This window comes from Carassius auratus, chromosome 43 (assembly GCF_003368295.1).
Source record: "Carassius auratus strain Wakin chromosome 43, ASM336829v1, whole genome shotgun sequence".
NCBI lineage: Eukaryota > Metazoa > Chordata > Actinopteri > Cypriniformes > Cyprinidae > Carassius > Carassius auratus.
This window is the reverse complement of record NC_039285.1, coordinates 17,659,089-17,675,307: the sequence shown is the minus strand read 5'-3', so window position 1 is coordinate 17,675,307 and position 16,219 is coordinate 17,659,089. Positions and strand designations below refer to the sequence as shown.

Below are 16,219 nucleotides of genomic sequence, written 5' to 3'. Positions count from 1 at the left end.
ATATATATATATATATATATATATATATATATATATATATATTATTTTGCAACAAATTTCACCACCACCTACTTAAGTAGAAGCAATGTAAACAATGTGATTACATAACATTTATTAAATTGAATCTTTGAAAATCTCAGTGAATAACTTTTTTTTATATATTATGTTTTTTATTTTATTTTTACATTTACGTATTTAGGAAAATAAGAATTTGAATATTTATAAAAAACAAAATATGGTGGGCTATTTTTTGTTCTCGGCTATTTAGAAATGATTATTGGTTGATTGCCACTTGTGTTTTTTGGAATAAAACGATTGGTTTGTGCACTAGGTCCAACATTATGGCTCGTCCCACCAGGAGTGGAACGGAAACTACAGCAACTGTCGACCTCAGGCATTCATCCCACCCACTGTTCATGGCCACACCTTCACGCTGCCTCACGGAAGTCCCACCCACCCAGCCCACCCTCCTCAAACGCACTTGGGCGTCCACCCTCACACCCATCCGACTTTACTGTCCTACCCCACTTCAGGCCCCCTGGTGACAAATGCCCCAATGGCCCACCTCTTGGCTTCACCTGGGTCCACAAGGAATCATGTGTTTCAGCCGGCTTATGGCCTCACTCATCCGACAGGACACCTTGTGCACCAGGTCACTGTGGGACTCAACCGCCTCTTGCCTTCTCCAACACTTGGTCAATTCAAGCCTATGTTCCCACCACACTCCTTCATCGCATCACCTGCATATGCAGGCTTCCCCCTCAGTCCCACCAAACTAAACCAGTACCCATACGTCTGAGACTCGCCCCTCAGCCCTATGGATGTGCCACAAACACAGACCTAACGCCAGGCTCACTGTAGAAACCACAAACCACCTGGTTCCCGCACACAAAGCCATGGCACAAGAGAGAAAGCAAGCAGTTTCTCTGAATCACGTAGACTTGACTGAGTGCAATTAAAATGAGCTTTAAAAGAGGTAACATTTGGAAAGTCTTTGGCAAGTAGGTAAAGAACGTGCACGGTTGAGAAGCAAGCGATTGGATGAACAAGAAAAACTTTTTTTGCACATTTGATACATCACCTTTTCAGATTTTCAGATCTTCAGATTTGAGTGCTCCTCTAATGAACATCAACAACGGATGGTGTCCAAAATCATGTGATGGTCAACTTATTTTTATACATTGCCTTTACCTTGTATACAACACATGTTTGTTTGTAAAGGCAGCCCTGTATGTTGTTCACAACATAAAATGTGTCCACTTGCCGTGTTTTCTTGCGTTCCAAGTATTTGTACTTTTCTCTGCGTATTTGGTGTCGTTTGGAATGGAGTCTCCTAAAGGAGTTGTTCGTCACATGCTGCATGTGTTGCATGATGTTGATCAGAGAGAAGCCTATAGGGGTTCTTGATGTGTCTAGAGGCTCGCTGCATTGTTGTCTCCAGCCATAGTGCCTTATATATCGGCAGTTGTTTGTGTTCTACTATCTCTCTGTGTGTGTATATACAGTGTGTTTTCGTGTCCTGGACTGCAGCACTTGCAATTCAAATCAGTCTGTGCATTCTCTGTGTGTGCGCGTGTGAATATGTGTTACACACTGGTGTATTATTTCATTCATAGAAAGGCATCAATGTACTGCATTGCACAAACCGCAGTGCTGATTTTTGGATCCATTGTATATGTGAGATGTAGTGAGTTACTTTTTGCGTTACTTCATCGAAAGACGGCATGCTTTTGCTGCTGCAAATGCTTGCTGTTGAATTTGTTCTTATTTGTTCATTTTTTCGTTATCTTAAACTCACTAGATGTGTAGAGAATACAATGAATTTCTATTAAGAAAAATCTACTAAACTAACAGTATTTGTACTGTTTAGTTGAACTGCAATACTATATATATAGTTAGTTTTTTGTTTTTAGTTCCTTGGGTTTGTGTGTGTTTGTGTTTGCTGTGGTGGGCATGGCTTCGACTAGATGAAGACACAAATGCAAATATCGGTCTTTGATTCAGGGTCATGGATTCATCTTAGCCTGAGCAGACCATGCAGTATTTGATGTATAGACACATATTAGTATATATCTAGTAGAGCTAGTTTATTTAGTGCTGAAGCTTGACACGGTGTGTTTTTAAGGTGTGCAATTATCATTTATGCACGTGTGAATCTATATTTTTTTCTTAATTATATCATATGTTGAAAGCTTGTTGGAAACTGCATTTTATACATTCCATCAGGGAGAAATAAATATATTGTGCTATATATATATATATATATATATATATATATATATATATATATATATATATATATATATATATATATATATTAGGGGTGTAACGATACGCGTATTCGTATTGAACCGTTCGGTACGACGCTTTCGGTTCGGTACGCGGTACGCATTATGTATACCGAACGGTTCGTTGGAGTAATTAATTATATTTGAAAAAAAAAAAAAAAAGAGAGAGAAAGAAATATAATGATATGCGTTCAACAAGGTAGCCCAATAACCCAAACAACGTAACAGGCAACGCCCCTGACACTCCCGAAGAAGAAAAAAACACCATCTTATATGTTTATGTTAGGCTACTCAGCAGGCGCTCGCTCACTCAGTACGCGCTGAAGGCTCGTTGCAAAATAGCCAATGCGTTTAACAGACTAGAAATGAGAAGATCCTCCAATAACCAACAGGTCTGGTGTTTGGGTGCACTTTGGATTCCCTTTAAGCTATAATGGTGATGGCAAGAGAGTGGTGGATAAAAAAACAACGGTATGTCGCATCTGCAACATGACAGGGTACACCAGCGGGATTACAAAAAAAAAACAAAAAAAAAACAGCGGGAATATCTGGGATATATATGCGTCAGTACTATCTGGGAAAAGACGAAAAAAAGGAGAAACATGCACGCAGCAAACTATCCCTGCAGCATTTAGACACTATAGCTTACAGGGAATCCAACCCAAACACCAGACCTGTTGGTTATTTTAGGATCTTATATTTCTGGTCTGTTAAATGCATTAGACATTTTGCAACGAGCCTTCAGCGCGTGCTGAGTGAGCGAGCGCCTTAGGGGCCGTTCACATATCGTGCCTAAAAACGCATGGAAAACGCTAAGCGCGTCTTTCTCCTGAGGCGTCTGTCTTTGCTAAGCAACAATGACGTGCTCTCTCCATGAGACGCGGAAATTTCAGCGAAGGATAAATGGATTTGCAGCTCTAAAAATCGCTTGCAGTAGCTCTGCTACTGAATTTATTTCAAAATTGCAATCCATATACAACTATGATCAGCTGTTCCTTCATCTTGGCTGAGCTCTCAACGTTGTTACGGGAAAGGATGAAGCTGATTGGTTGGTTCTTGTCACATGACCCGCGGTGCGCTTGCGGCATTCTGAAAAGTTGAGATGTTTTTACATTTTGCTGTATCTAAAACGTATCGAACCGAACCGAACCGAACCGTGACATCAGTGTATCGTATCGAACCGAACCGTGAATTTTGTGAACCGTTACACCCCTAATATATATATATATATATATATATATATATATATATATATATATATATATATATATATATATATATATATATATATATATATATATATATATATATATATATAGTGTGCATTTTTTGTTTTTAGTTGTTCTGCTTGGTTTGTGTGTTTTTGCCTCTCAAATGAGGTTGCTTGTGAATCACCAAAGACTGTAATTTGAAGGCTCTGTTCCAAACCTAGTGATCTGCCTAAGCAGGCAGATTTCAAGGCATTGTAGATACACTCCTGGTGCAAAAGCTCCCTGAGATTCACTTTCATGGAAAGATATCATCCTCCTCTGCTTTAACATTGTTAATCCAAAATGAATGTTTAGATGCAAACATGTTTAAAGGGATGCTCCACCCCAAAATGAAAATGTTGTCATTAATCATTCATCTAAGATATTTTGGATGGAAACCGGGATGCCTGTGACTGTCCCATAGACTGCCAAGTAAGTTACACTGTTGAGGTCCAGAAAAGTATGAAAGACATTGTCAGAACAGTCCATCTGCCATCAGTGGTTCAACCGTAACGTTATGAAGCGGCAAGAAGCAAAAAATAAATAAATAAATAACGAGTCTATTCAACAATTCCTTTGTAAACAATCTTCTCTGTGTCACTCCATATGCTGCATAGTGTAACTTAAATGGCAGTCTATGGGACAGACACAGGTCTCCTGGTTTTCATCCAAAATATCTTAATGTGTTCTGAAGACGAACAAAGCTTTTATGGGTTTGGAACAACATGGGGGTAAGTGATAAATGACAACATTTTCATTTTGGGGTGAAGTATCCCTTTAAGATCAGCTGAGAGGGTGTCGATTTGTTAGTAAGATTCCTCTCAAAAGTAGATTATTCAGCATATTGAAGCATCATGTCTAAGATGCGTTCTGTATGTCTAATGAGATATCGACTGACATCAGTAATACAAGTGATGCTATGTGGCTAAAATGGTAGAGCATTGTGTTAGCAGCGCAAGGTTGTGGGTTCAATTCCCAGGGAGCAGGTTAAGTAAAAAATGTTAGCCTGAATGCACTGTAAGTCACTTTGGATAAAAGCATCTGCTAAATGCATTAATTTAATTTAATTTAATTTAAAATGTTCATGTTTGGTCATGTCTTTTTTTTTCTTTGTGAGCAGTGAAAACGACAGCAAGGCAGCTCGTTAGGCTTTGGAACAGAACCATTTGTCAGAGCAAGGTAGCTACTCTTTCTGCATAGACCTCACGTATACTAAAGTAATTATAGTCATGGGGTACATTTCGAAAATTGTATTTATAAAAATGGCTGAGGTTATGTTTAGCTTTTTGAACAAGTAATAAGTTGTATCATCTATCTTGAATGTATCGTAGACAAGCTGCTATATATTGATTGCCACTTCAGATAGCTGTGAAATTAGATTAGACTAGTTCATATCTGCATTCGTTTATTTGTATGGGTCTTTCTGATTGCCTAAACTAGAAGTGGATTTTGATTTTGAGTAAATTTTTTGCTTCAATGTTTGGAGTGTCATTGTAACTACTGTACTGCTGATACTGGACATTTAAAATAGTTTTTCTCTCTTTTTTTTTTCAAATCAGTATTGTATCTTCATAACCGTTCTGACTCATCACTGCATATTAATGGATGTATTTGTGTAACTTAATTTTTGTATGCTTACCTGTTTATCTGTTTTTGACTTGTAATATCTTGCAGGATTGATTTAACTTTATTCTAATGAACAGTTATACTGCAGTGTTTTATAAATACAAACATCTGTAATTTTATTACGTCCCCCCCCCCCCCTCTCATTTAATATGATAATCAGCCCCATAACCTCATGCCACTAAGCACTTACTAAAACTCTAGTACAGTGGTGTGATTAAAATAATTTAGTGTCCAGATGAATTGTGATTTTTATTCATGTTTGTCATTTGAAAATTGAGAACATGTTTGTAACAAATTATCTCTGATGTCAGCTGATGTGTTGTATTCATGTTTGGTCATGGTCATGGTTTTCTTTTTTTCTTTTTTTTCTGAGCAGTGTAAGCAACACTGTGTGTGCCTTGATTATGATATATTGGTAATGACACATTCACTTTGCAAAATCAAGTATTCAGCTCACCCATTGACCAGACCAAATATAAGAAACAACAAACAGTATAACTTTCCATTCCAGGGATCGAAAGGGTTATATGCACGTTTAAAAAAATAAATAATTTGAGTTATTAATCACTAATATATGTCTAGTTAATGTAAATCAGCTAATTTAACTTTTTTAAATTATTTTTTTTTAATATATATTCTAATTTCAGTCTTTGCATTAATAAGAATGTAATGTATTGCACCCTGTGCATGTTTCGATCCCTGTGAAATGGCATCCACCAGCATTTAGCCTGAATACATCCAATGACAATAAAGAAAAATTAAACCGTATTCAACACTTTCAATATTGAATGTTTATATTTAAACAAATTAAAAAAGGATATGGGTGATTTCTGTTGAACTCTTTTCTATTAACAGCAACATTCAATAAACATTATTGCCACCGTTTTAATGACATTCAATGTTTTTATGCATTTTATTATTATTATTATTATTATTATGGAGGTAATGTAATGGCAAAATGACATCTGGGTCTTTTTTAAATTATTTTACTTAAATTATTTACCATTCAACTTGAAATTGACCTCCCGATGTGTTTTTTTTTTTTTTTTTTTTCTTCTGTCAAATAAATCATTTCACACTGCAAGACGTGGATTTCATGTTTCAATTACTTGTTTAATTAAGAGTTGATCAAATCAAACTGGTCTTCACTGTTTTGATATTAGTAGACTTTTGTGGCTTTTTGAATGGCCTTTTTTTGTAATGCTACACTAGTTTGTCATGTAGCACTTGCACTGTGAAATATATAATCGTATGAGGACCGGGGAAATGTAACCCTTTGGATATAATGTCTTTACAGAGTGTAATTGATGTTTCCTCTCTAGTTCTCAGAGAATAAAGATGTGACCAAGCCTTCTCTACTTAGTCACATTAAACAGAATTTCCAGGTGACTTTTGGTGAGTGAACACGAATCCATGGTGTTTTATTGTCTATTTTCACTTTGAATGCAAAATAAAAATAAAATAAAAACAGAGAAAAAAATCTATTGTTGCAACCCTTTCTTAGTTTAGAACGAAAATATGACAAGTATCTTTGTATAAATGTCCAGTACATAATGTTAAATGTTCCCCAAACCCCCCACCTGATGCAACACTGCCAGTGAGAACGAGAGGTGGAACTTTTGGACAGCATATGAAAGAAGAACATTTCTATCAAATCTATTTAACTTAGGCTAACAGTCAGCATCCAAAACTGAAACAAAGTGTTTGCAGAATATATGTGTACTATTAGAAACTGGTGGATTATAAATCAGTCTAATAGTAATATTCTATATTGACCACTAGAGCAAGCACATGACACAAAACAGCTCCCGCTTCCCTGCATGCGAGCACAGTTTCACTAAACAACAGACAAAGACTTAGGATTACATGCATTCCTTCCAACATCCGATCACATTATGGGCGGTAAGAAGGAGTGTGAGCCACAGATAAACCATTCAAAAATGCAGCTCCCTCTCACTTCCCCTGTGTCGCAGTGATGGTGGACTGTGGGCATTTTCACGATTGCAGCTCTCCTCTAACACTTGGAGCGGCGTGACCACCGCACGTCCCACTGACTCACGGATTTGAGCAGATGTCTGGTCCAGTACCGACACCGGGCCACCTCCTCTGCGAACATAAATGGCTGGTCGTGTAGAGGGATTCTGGGGAGATTTGCACGGGTTAAGCCGCAGCATCCTGGACTCCGGAGAGCGGAGGAGAAGATGCTCGAGCACACATGCGTCTAGAGGGATGCGGGGCACTACACTCTCATCTTTAGCAGTGTTCCTACTTTTATTACACAGCGCGCATGCTTCCGACGGTAAGGCGGCATCTCGTCTATAATATAGCTGGCATCTCAAAACAATGTCTTCTCGCATGAGTCTGTGAGATTCAGTTCAAGCATCGACATAAATGAGTGAAAAAATGATTTTGTTGAAAAATAAGAAAAAGCCTTGAGGTTGCACCTTTGCTGATGGCATGGCACGCATCGAAAGCGTGTGATTTCCTTACATCCAAAAACACATACAATTAAACTTTCACACCATAAGAGCTTCAGCGTCTTGCTATTAAATGTAGGCAGGTGTTACTTTCAGCTGTTTTTATCTTTTTTAATTATTTAGTTATTTTTTGCTTCTCATTTGTTGAACCCGTATTTGGGTTAGTTTACAATATCTACCTCAGTATTTTCAAATAACCCACAGGCATATATTCGTATATTTCTGTATGCACTTGTGCATTGCCTGTCAAATATGCAAAATGACTACTCTGTCATGACTTTTTGTGAACTGTGTGTGTGATGTAATGTGATGAAGCGCACGTGAGTGTCTAGCAGTAATGCAGTGAAGTGTGTAGGCGCGCGCTGATGGATGCTGCAGCTATACACGAGATTGCAGCACTCTCTTAATAACACACCTAACACGCTTAAATCTGTTTCCTGACACAATAACTTACAATCACATGCATCAGTTAGCTGCGTGAAATAACTAACATCATTGTCCCCTAATCTAGGGACTAATCATTTGTTGAGATCATATTAAACAGTAGGCGCACATAAATCAACCCATGCAAAGGAGTATTAAAATTGTTCACAGCAGCATGGTCTGATTTTAGATGTTGAATGAGGGGTTTGTTGGTCCTAGAAGAGGATCTCCAGAGATCATGGTGTTCTAGATTGTGAATTAATGTGAACTAAATGTCTCCAGTGAATCACCAACATTGTAGCAATCCTATTGTACCATTCATACATTTATGTCAAAATTAAAATGCAGAAAGGTTGAACAATGTATTTAGTGCAGTATAAACAAACAAAAAAAATGTGTGTGCATGTCCAGGGGTGGTCCTACTTATTGGCAAAGGTAAGCAACTGCCTTGGACCTCCTAAAGCCAAGGAGACCCCTAAAATGCTTTTCATAAAGGAGTTGCGTGATAAGCGCTGACACAAAGAACGTTTGCAGTTTACAGTGTTTTTTACCATGACAACCGTCTGAGTCCGTGGCGCCTGCAGGTGTACGGCCGTGAGTACCACGAACACTCAAACTGACCTCAGATTTGCCCCACAAACATTTCAGCAGTTATTATGTGTGTCCCGTATTTCTGTCGACTGAACCAGCCATGCCATTAATTATGAATGTACTTTATTTTAGAATGCCAAAGTCAATTTCTGCTTACAAATATTATATTAAATAGAGAGATCGGGTTAGCCTACAACAGCTAATTTGTTTGCTATTTAAAAAATGGGAATACAACAAATTCATGACATGGGTAAAAAAGAAAAAGAGCCTAATAAATAATTCACATATCATACAAAATTGCATTGCAGAAAGTCCTTTACGTGTTAAGGTTTTCAGAGCAGAGCAACATTAAAAAAAAGCAGCCATACAATTACAGGACAAAGTTTTACATAGTCTTAATATGCCATTGTAATTTTTGTATTTATTTATTTTTTAGTACTGAATTATAAATTAAAATGCAAATTATAATCAGGCCTGTTTTAGGCTTTTCCTTATTTTTATATTTTAGATATCAATCAATTATGGTGATGAAAAAAAATGACTCGCCATCGCCTTATTGGATGTGCCTTTAAAGAGAAATCCACAGTTTACATGATGAAAAAGTTTCTATTTTTGGTTTTAATTATTTCATTTTAAAGTAGGCTAGTAATTTAAAGCTTTATATATATATATATATAAAATCAGGTCTGTGAGGCAGTTCACTGAGTTTATGTTCATCATTGTGAAGTGCTTCTGTTCCAACCCCAAATGGCAGATGCATTTGTTTTCTTTATTTTATAAAAGCACAATGTTTTGTTGATATTTTGAGTGCACACAAATAAAACTAGCCAATTTACAGTTTAGAAAGAGGTATTACTTTTACCTATATGAGCAAAAATGACTGCGTATTAAGTTGTTTCTACTGTTTGAAAAAAATGCATGTCGGTGCCTACATGCCTTGTAGAGCGTGCTTCAGCTTCAACTCTCCGCACAAACATCTAGGTTAAACATTTAAACCCACATTGTGATATGCTTGAAATGTTTTATATCTAAAGATTAGATTTTAGCCAAGTTGTGATGATTTTAGAAGGCTAAATTGATCAAACATCGGCTATGATCAATTCACTGTCTGCCGTTAAAAAATAAAACAATAATTTTTTTTTTTATAGACTTGAGGCCTGTGCAGGGCTCTAATCCACTTCATATATTGCTGTTTTGTTCTCATCTGTGAGCATGCTCTTAATATTTAACATGTACTTGAAAAATGAAAAATCATTGGATACAACTATGGGACACCTTTGTGCAGCAGCAAGAATCAAAACAAAAAAGGAACCTCAAGGTTGATCTAAGAAAATGTGTGAAAATGTATAGGATCCCATTCCTATATTTTTTCCTGGGGACTCCAATTCACTAAATCCGTCCCTGTGTGTGTGTCCAGTTGAAAAGTGCAGATTTGCTTTAACTGGGTCACTGTGCTGTGAGCGATATTGATCATTGTTTGACCTGTTTTTGTTTTTCTCCCAAACATCTATAGCATGAGTTTGGGTTGGTTGGTACAGGGTTTATTTTTGGATCATAATTTGGTGCCGTCAAATAATTGTGTTCTCTTGACCTACACTGATTTAATCTATAAAGGCATTAAAAAGTCAATGTCATTCAGTGATGTCATCGTCCAGTTCAGCTCTCTTCCCATTGTGCCTGTGCAATCAATCAAGCGTCAACAGCAGCAAGGAACCAAAACTCCATCGGTGACAGAAATGGAGAAAAAAACATTGGGAGAAACCAGACTCAGTCGGAGAGCCAGTTCTACTCTGGCCTGACAAAACCACCATTGTGTGGATTAATTCCAGTCTGCAACACAGGTGCAGAGGACCTGTCTGGTTCCTGTGGTCTTGTGCCGATGGTTGTCGAGGTGACAAGGTCTTCACAGAGGATCTGTCTCTGGGGCGCATCTAGTGGACATGGCCTCTGCTGACATTCAGGGCTGTAGTGGTCATCTCTAGGTGCTGATCCACCATCTGGACTGGATCTGGCTGGCAACTGTGACCTTGGAATAAGAATGAAAGAGACTAAGATTAGTGTAGATGACATTCTTCTTACTATGTAGTGAGTACATCGGATATTATGGGAAGTGTTCCGAGTTCCAGTTGACCTAATTAATGCAGCCTAACAATCCTTTAACTGATTTGAATTGTAAACAATGTAATAGTGTGTCATGTGTATGCCAGGATAAAGAGATGGGTCTTTAAACAAACTCAAGCTGGTCTTGAACAATGACATAATAGCGCCCTATTGAACAATGTATACATTTTAAAAGCTTGCTAATTACTTATAAAGCTCTGAATGGTCTAGCTACAGTACTCAATACTTGAGCAAGCTCATATTGCATTATAGTCCTTCACGTCCACTGTGATCTCAAAACTTTGGCCATTTGATAATGCCTAGAATATCAAAATCAACTGTCAGATTCTTTTCCTATTCAGCGCCCAAACTCTGAAATAATCTACCGAGTGTAACACCGGGTGAGTGTTAAATCTAGATTAAGTGCACAGAGCAACCATCCAATAAAGCAATAAAATAATCAAACCCTGAGACCATGAATGCATGAATAAACTTCTCTGCATTTGACATGGAGAGCATAGAGGGCATGATATATATATATCAACTATGCCTTCCCTTACTTTAGGAAGTGTAGAGGAATTCCAAATTACTCTTTTTAACCAGTCATAATCCTTTATATAACACTTTTACTATTACAGTATAAATAACTCTGAACTGTGTGATTTGGTTATAAAATAAAAATATTTTACTATTAAAGCAGTGTTAGGAATTAAACCAGTATGTATGCATTTTTAAGGTTTTATTAACTTTATTGAAACTTTATAGTACACAAGCACCAATGGTGTTTGATAATGTTATTGTCTGGTCATCGTCAAATTTAAAATGTAAGCTGCAAGTGATTGAATCAAATCTTTTAACACTACACTACACTTCTTCAGTTAAATTTGACTGATCTTTTTTTTCTGTAATTTATAAAATGTACTGGTTAGTAAATTCAATACTAAGTTTCTTAGAAAGCATTAGAATACCTTCAGTGCACAAGAAACCACTGGGGCAGACCTTGCCATTTGAACTCAATGACAGCACTTCCTAGATGTACTGCTATCAAAGCAACACATCTACATTTCTGTACTGACATTCATCCCATAAGACGCTGTCTTTTTGTGAACTGTTAAACCTCTTCCCAGATGGTTATAAACAACACACTGCCCTTCGTGCCACTGCAGGGGTAAATCAGGTTACACATCATGATCTGTCCTGTGGCTCAGGAATGTTTATCTTTTTTCAAGATATTTGTGTAACACCAAAGTGCTGATGTACAATACCCCACATAGAATTCATTCTTTGCCTTTTTACTTAATGGATATAAATTGACAGCATCTTCAGCATAGAACAGCAACACAAGTAATAAATATATACTATTGGGGGCTGGTGCAATAAGCTGTGGCTGAATAGGGCAGAGATCTAAATCGCTATTGATAAAAGACGACACAATTACCAGTAGTGACAGGCTGATAAATGAGTCAAAACTAAATTTGTCTGAAGTTTGACCATCTTGCCATTAACAGTCTCAGGTGATAAATATTCCAGCTTGACACATTAATAGGAATTGTATTTTTAGTATTTGATAAAAAAAAAAAAAAAAAAAACATATTATCATATACCTACACAGACCTGAAGGCAGATTTTCATTGGATTACCACCAGTGTCTGCTCAGAACATTCTGAATGTTGCTCTGAAATGGGGTTATCTGTGACAATTTAAAGAGATTACAGACTGTTTGGCATTTTCACTTTTATTCTCAAAGAACTGTAGGATATATTCCTACATGTATCTTTTTTTTTTCTTTCCTACTGCTCAAATGAAAAAATTTAGCATTTTGGAAATGGTCGTTTGTGAAGTCTTTAGAATAAGTGCAAGTATAATTTGCTGTTCATGAAGAGGCAGAAAAGCTTTATGAGATTAGATGAAATGTTGCCCATCTCTGTCCGTCCTGATGAAATTATCATCCATGAAATGAAGAGCTGTGCTGGTATCCAGCGGAGGCGTTAGTGTTTGGGTGTGAGAGATGCAGATGGTCTCTGTGCGTTTCATGCTTTGCCACTGCTTGTTATATTATTAAATGGGATCAGCCAGTAGAGTCTCAATCTTTGTTTTGACAGGTTGTGGAACCTCTATCACAATGCAAACTGATGCATGTATTAGAGTGAGCGATGGAAAGAGGATCAGCAATTCAATGGCACTATATGTGTTACTGAAACATGAACCAATACATGCTTTCATAATTTATAACAGAGTTTTACAGTAATTGTTCTAAATGGCACACATCTTAACTTTAGTGTTAACCCAGATGACAAATCTATAAAAAACTAGCCTATTAGTTACACAAAGTAAAATTAACATTACCCAAAGTTAATTTACATAATATATGTTAATTATATTTTTATATAACTAATATATTTATATATTATTGTATTTATATTCATGACAACAAATTGCATTCATATTACCATGAAACCATGTCCAAGTTTGTACATTTACAGTTATCATTATATTGTTTTCTTTGCAGCTATGCATTACAACAAGGAATGTGCATTTAAATTTAAAATAATGTTTCTTTCAGTTTATCTGATCTGGAATATGTCCATGCTATTGTATATGTATTGTTCTTCTGTATATGTACAGTACTTTAAACTATATGGGGTTAGAAAAGGTTCAATGCATTACGTAAGAGACACTTTCATTCAGAATGAAAATGCTCAGTCTAAAAAGTACTCTTTTTCTGCCACTGTACTCTAAATAACTTCAGAGCTGCATGTGCTAGCAAAGAGTCTCTGATATTAATAGATTATAGCCTATATTTCACAACACTCCATGAAAACAGAGCAGGCCAACAATGGCCACAGTAACACCTTGATAGTAAAACTAGACTGAATATACAGTAGGGTCAGTCAGTACACACAGGATTCTTGCTCCATGCCAATATTTTTACCAGACTGCTATTTTAAAGTAACAAATTTAGTAAATAATTTTTAGTAATAGTACAGGCAATCAATATGTAATCATAAAATATATAAAATAAATAAAAATATAAATAAAACCAACTGTTCTCTTATTACATTAACAAAATGCACTCTAGTCTAATTATGAGTAACAGATTTGGTTACATAATCCAAATTACATTTCCAAGTCCATGACAGCACCACATGTTAACAATAATACACAACATGTCACTTGAAAAACTATTGCCTTCAAGATGGGGAGAATCAACCCAGCACTCCTGAATTCTCCCTCAGACATAACAGACAGTGGCATGCACAGACCTTTGGAGGGGCAGGGGGAAATGGAGTTACAAAGGGCACAATCACGGACCGGGGGTGGGGGATGATGGTGGGGATTTGGACCCTTGTGTCTATTTTTCTTTGTACTGTTTTTGAAAGCACAGCTTCTCTTGTTTTGTTGCACTCTTTATTAGTAAAGTTTTGCCTTGTTGAAGACCCACGACTCCTGGCCATTTGATCATCCCTACTCTTGGATTCATCTAGTGGGGAGTTGGCTCAATCCATTAATTCAGTGACTTCGAACCCAACAGACCCGGGTTCAATCCCACCTCCACCTCCCTTCCCCCTCACAGACCATATGACTGTGCCATAGACTTGGTTCCTGGAGCATGCCCACCGCGAGGTAGGCTTTACTCTCTCTCTGCCCCTGAGAGGACCGCTATGGAAAAATACCTCAAGGAAGCCTAGGATAATGGTTTTATTCGTACTTTAACCTCACTTGCTGGAGCAGAGTTTTTCTTTGTTGAGAAGAAGGATGGTGACCTCAGGCCTTGCATCGACTACAGGGGTCTCAACCGCATCACCATTAAGAATCGCTACCCCCTGCCCCTGATGACCTCTGCATTTGAGATCCTGCAAGGTGCCACCATATTCACTAAATTAGATCTCCGAAATGCCTACCATCTGGTCAGGATTTGAGAAGGGGACGAGTGGAAGACCGCTTTTAACACCCCGACGGGCCACTATGAGTACAGAGTAATGCCCTTTGGCCTGGTCAATGCCCCAGCTGTCTTCCAGGCGCTGATTAATGATGTCTTGCGGGAGATGCTGAACAAGTTTGTTTTTGTCTACCTTGACGATATCCTTATTTTCCCACGCAACTACCAAGAACACATTTAACATGTTCGACAGGTCCTTTCCCAGTTACTTGAACACAGCCTCTTCGTCAAGTTGGAAAAGAGTGAATTTCATGTGTCCTCAACCCCATTTCTTGGCTTCATCATTTCCAAGGACAACATCCAAAAGGATCCTGGCAAGGTGTGAGCAGTGCAGGAATGGCCTCAACCTAATTCCGTGAAGCAGGTACGTTTTCTTGGGTTTGCAAACTTTTATAGAAGATTTATTAGAAACTTCAGCTCTGTTGCAGAACCTCTCTCCGCACTCACCAAGAAGTCTGCCCGATCATTCATGTGGACTGAGAAGGCCAATCAAGCTTTTAACAAGCTGAAGAGACTCTTTACATCTGCCCCTATCTTAACTCTTCCAGACCCAGAGTTGCCCTTTGTGGTGGAGGTTGACGCTTCTGATGTAGGGGTAGGGGCAGTCTTGTCCCAGAGAGCCAGGGTCGACAACAGGCTTCACCCATGCATCTGTCTCGACGACTAACTGCAGCAGAGAAGAATTATGATATTGGAAACCGAGAGCTGTTGGCAGTTAAGGTGGCATTGGAGGAGTGGAGGCATTGGTTGGAAGGGGACAAGCACCCGTTCCTCATCTGGACAGACCACAGAAACCTAACATACATTCGGGAGGCCAAGAGACTAAATTCCAGCCAAGCACGCTGGGCACTGTTTTTTAACCGGTTTGACTTTGTTCTTTCTTACCGCCCAGGTTCCAAGAACTCAAAACCAGATGCGCTTTCGAGGCAGTTTGACTCCCCAGAAGAGGAGGCCAGACCAGAACCCATCCTTCCCACCACCAAAATAATAGCAGCTATCCAGTGAGGCATTGAGGCAGCCATTAAGAAGGCCCAACGGCATCAGTCGGATCCAGGTAATGGTCCACCAGGACGTCTTTTTGTCCCTAACCGCCTACATTCTGATGTGTTGCAGTGGGCACATGCATCCCTCCCCTCTGGTCATCCTGGGTCCTCTAGAACTTGCAAGCTCGTCCAGAGGAGATTTTGGTGGCCAAAGTTGCAAAGGGACGTCCGTGATTTTGTCGCCGCTTGCACTGTGTGTGCCCAGAACAAGGAGCTCAGAACCCACCCTCAAGGACTACTGCACCCTCTACCTATCCCTAAACATCCTTGGTCGCACATATCTCTGTACTATGTCACAGGTCTGCCTGAATCCCAAGGTAATACTGTCATTCTTGTGGTGGTGGATAGATTTTCTAAAGCCTGTCAACTCCTGCCATTACCCAAACTTCCCACAGCTAGCCAGACTGCAGAGCTCCTAATGCAGCATGTGTTCAGGATTAATGGATTCCCCCAGGATATTGTCTCCAATAGAGGTTCCCAG

General features: G+C 38.3%; 2 protein-coding genes across 5 annotated transcripts in view; both read left to right on the top strand.

Annotated features, from left to right (window-relative positions):
- The window catches only part of LOC113061816 (homeodomain-interacting protein kinase 3-like), a 57,001-nt gene extending 55,731 nt beyond the window's left edge, over window positions 1–1,270 (top strand). For all 4 annotated transcript variants that reach the window (XM_026231260.1, XM_026231261.1, XM_026231259.1 and 1 more), the window contains one exon: window positions 332–1,270. In XM_026231260.1, the coding sequence (XP_026087045.1) occupies window positions 332–799 (468 nt within the window). In that variant the 3' untranslated portion in view covers window positions 800–1,270. The remainder of the gene's footprint in view (window positions 1–331) is intronic.
- A 2,316-nt stretch (window positions 1,271–3,586) lies between these two features.
- The window catches only part of LOC113061815 (UPF0606 protein KIAA1549L-like), a 74,632-nt gene continuing 61,999 nt past the window's right edge, over window positions 3,587–16,219 (top strand). The window contains exon 1 of the mRNA XM_026231258.1: window positions 3,587–7,463. Within this exon, the coding sequence (XP_026087043.1) occupies window positions 7,283–7,463 (181 nt within the window). The 5' untranslated portion in view covers window positions 3,587–7,282. The remainder of the gene's footprint in view (window positions 7,464–16,219) is intronic.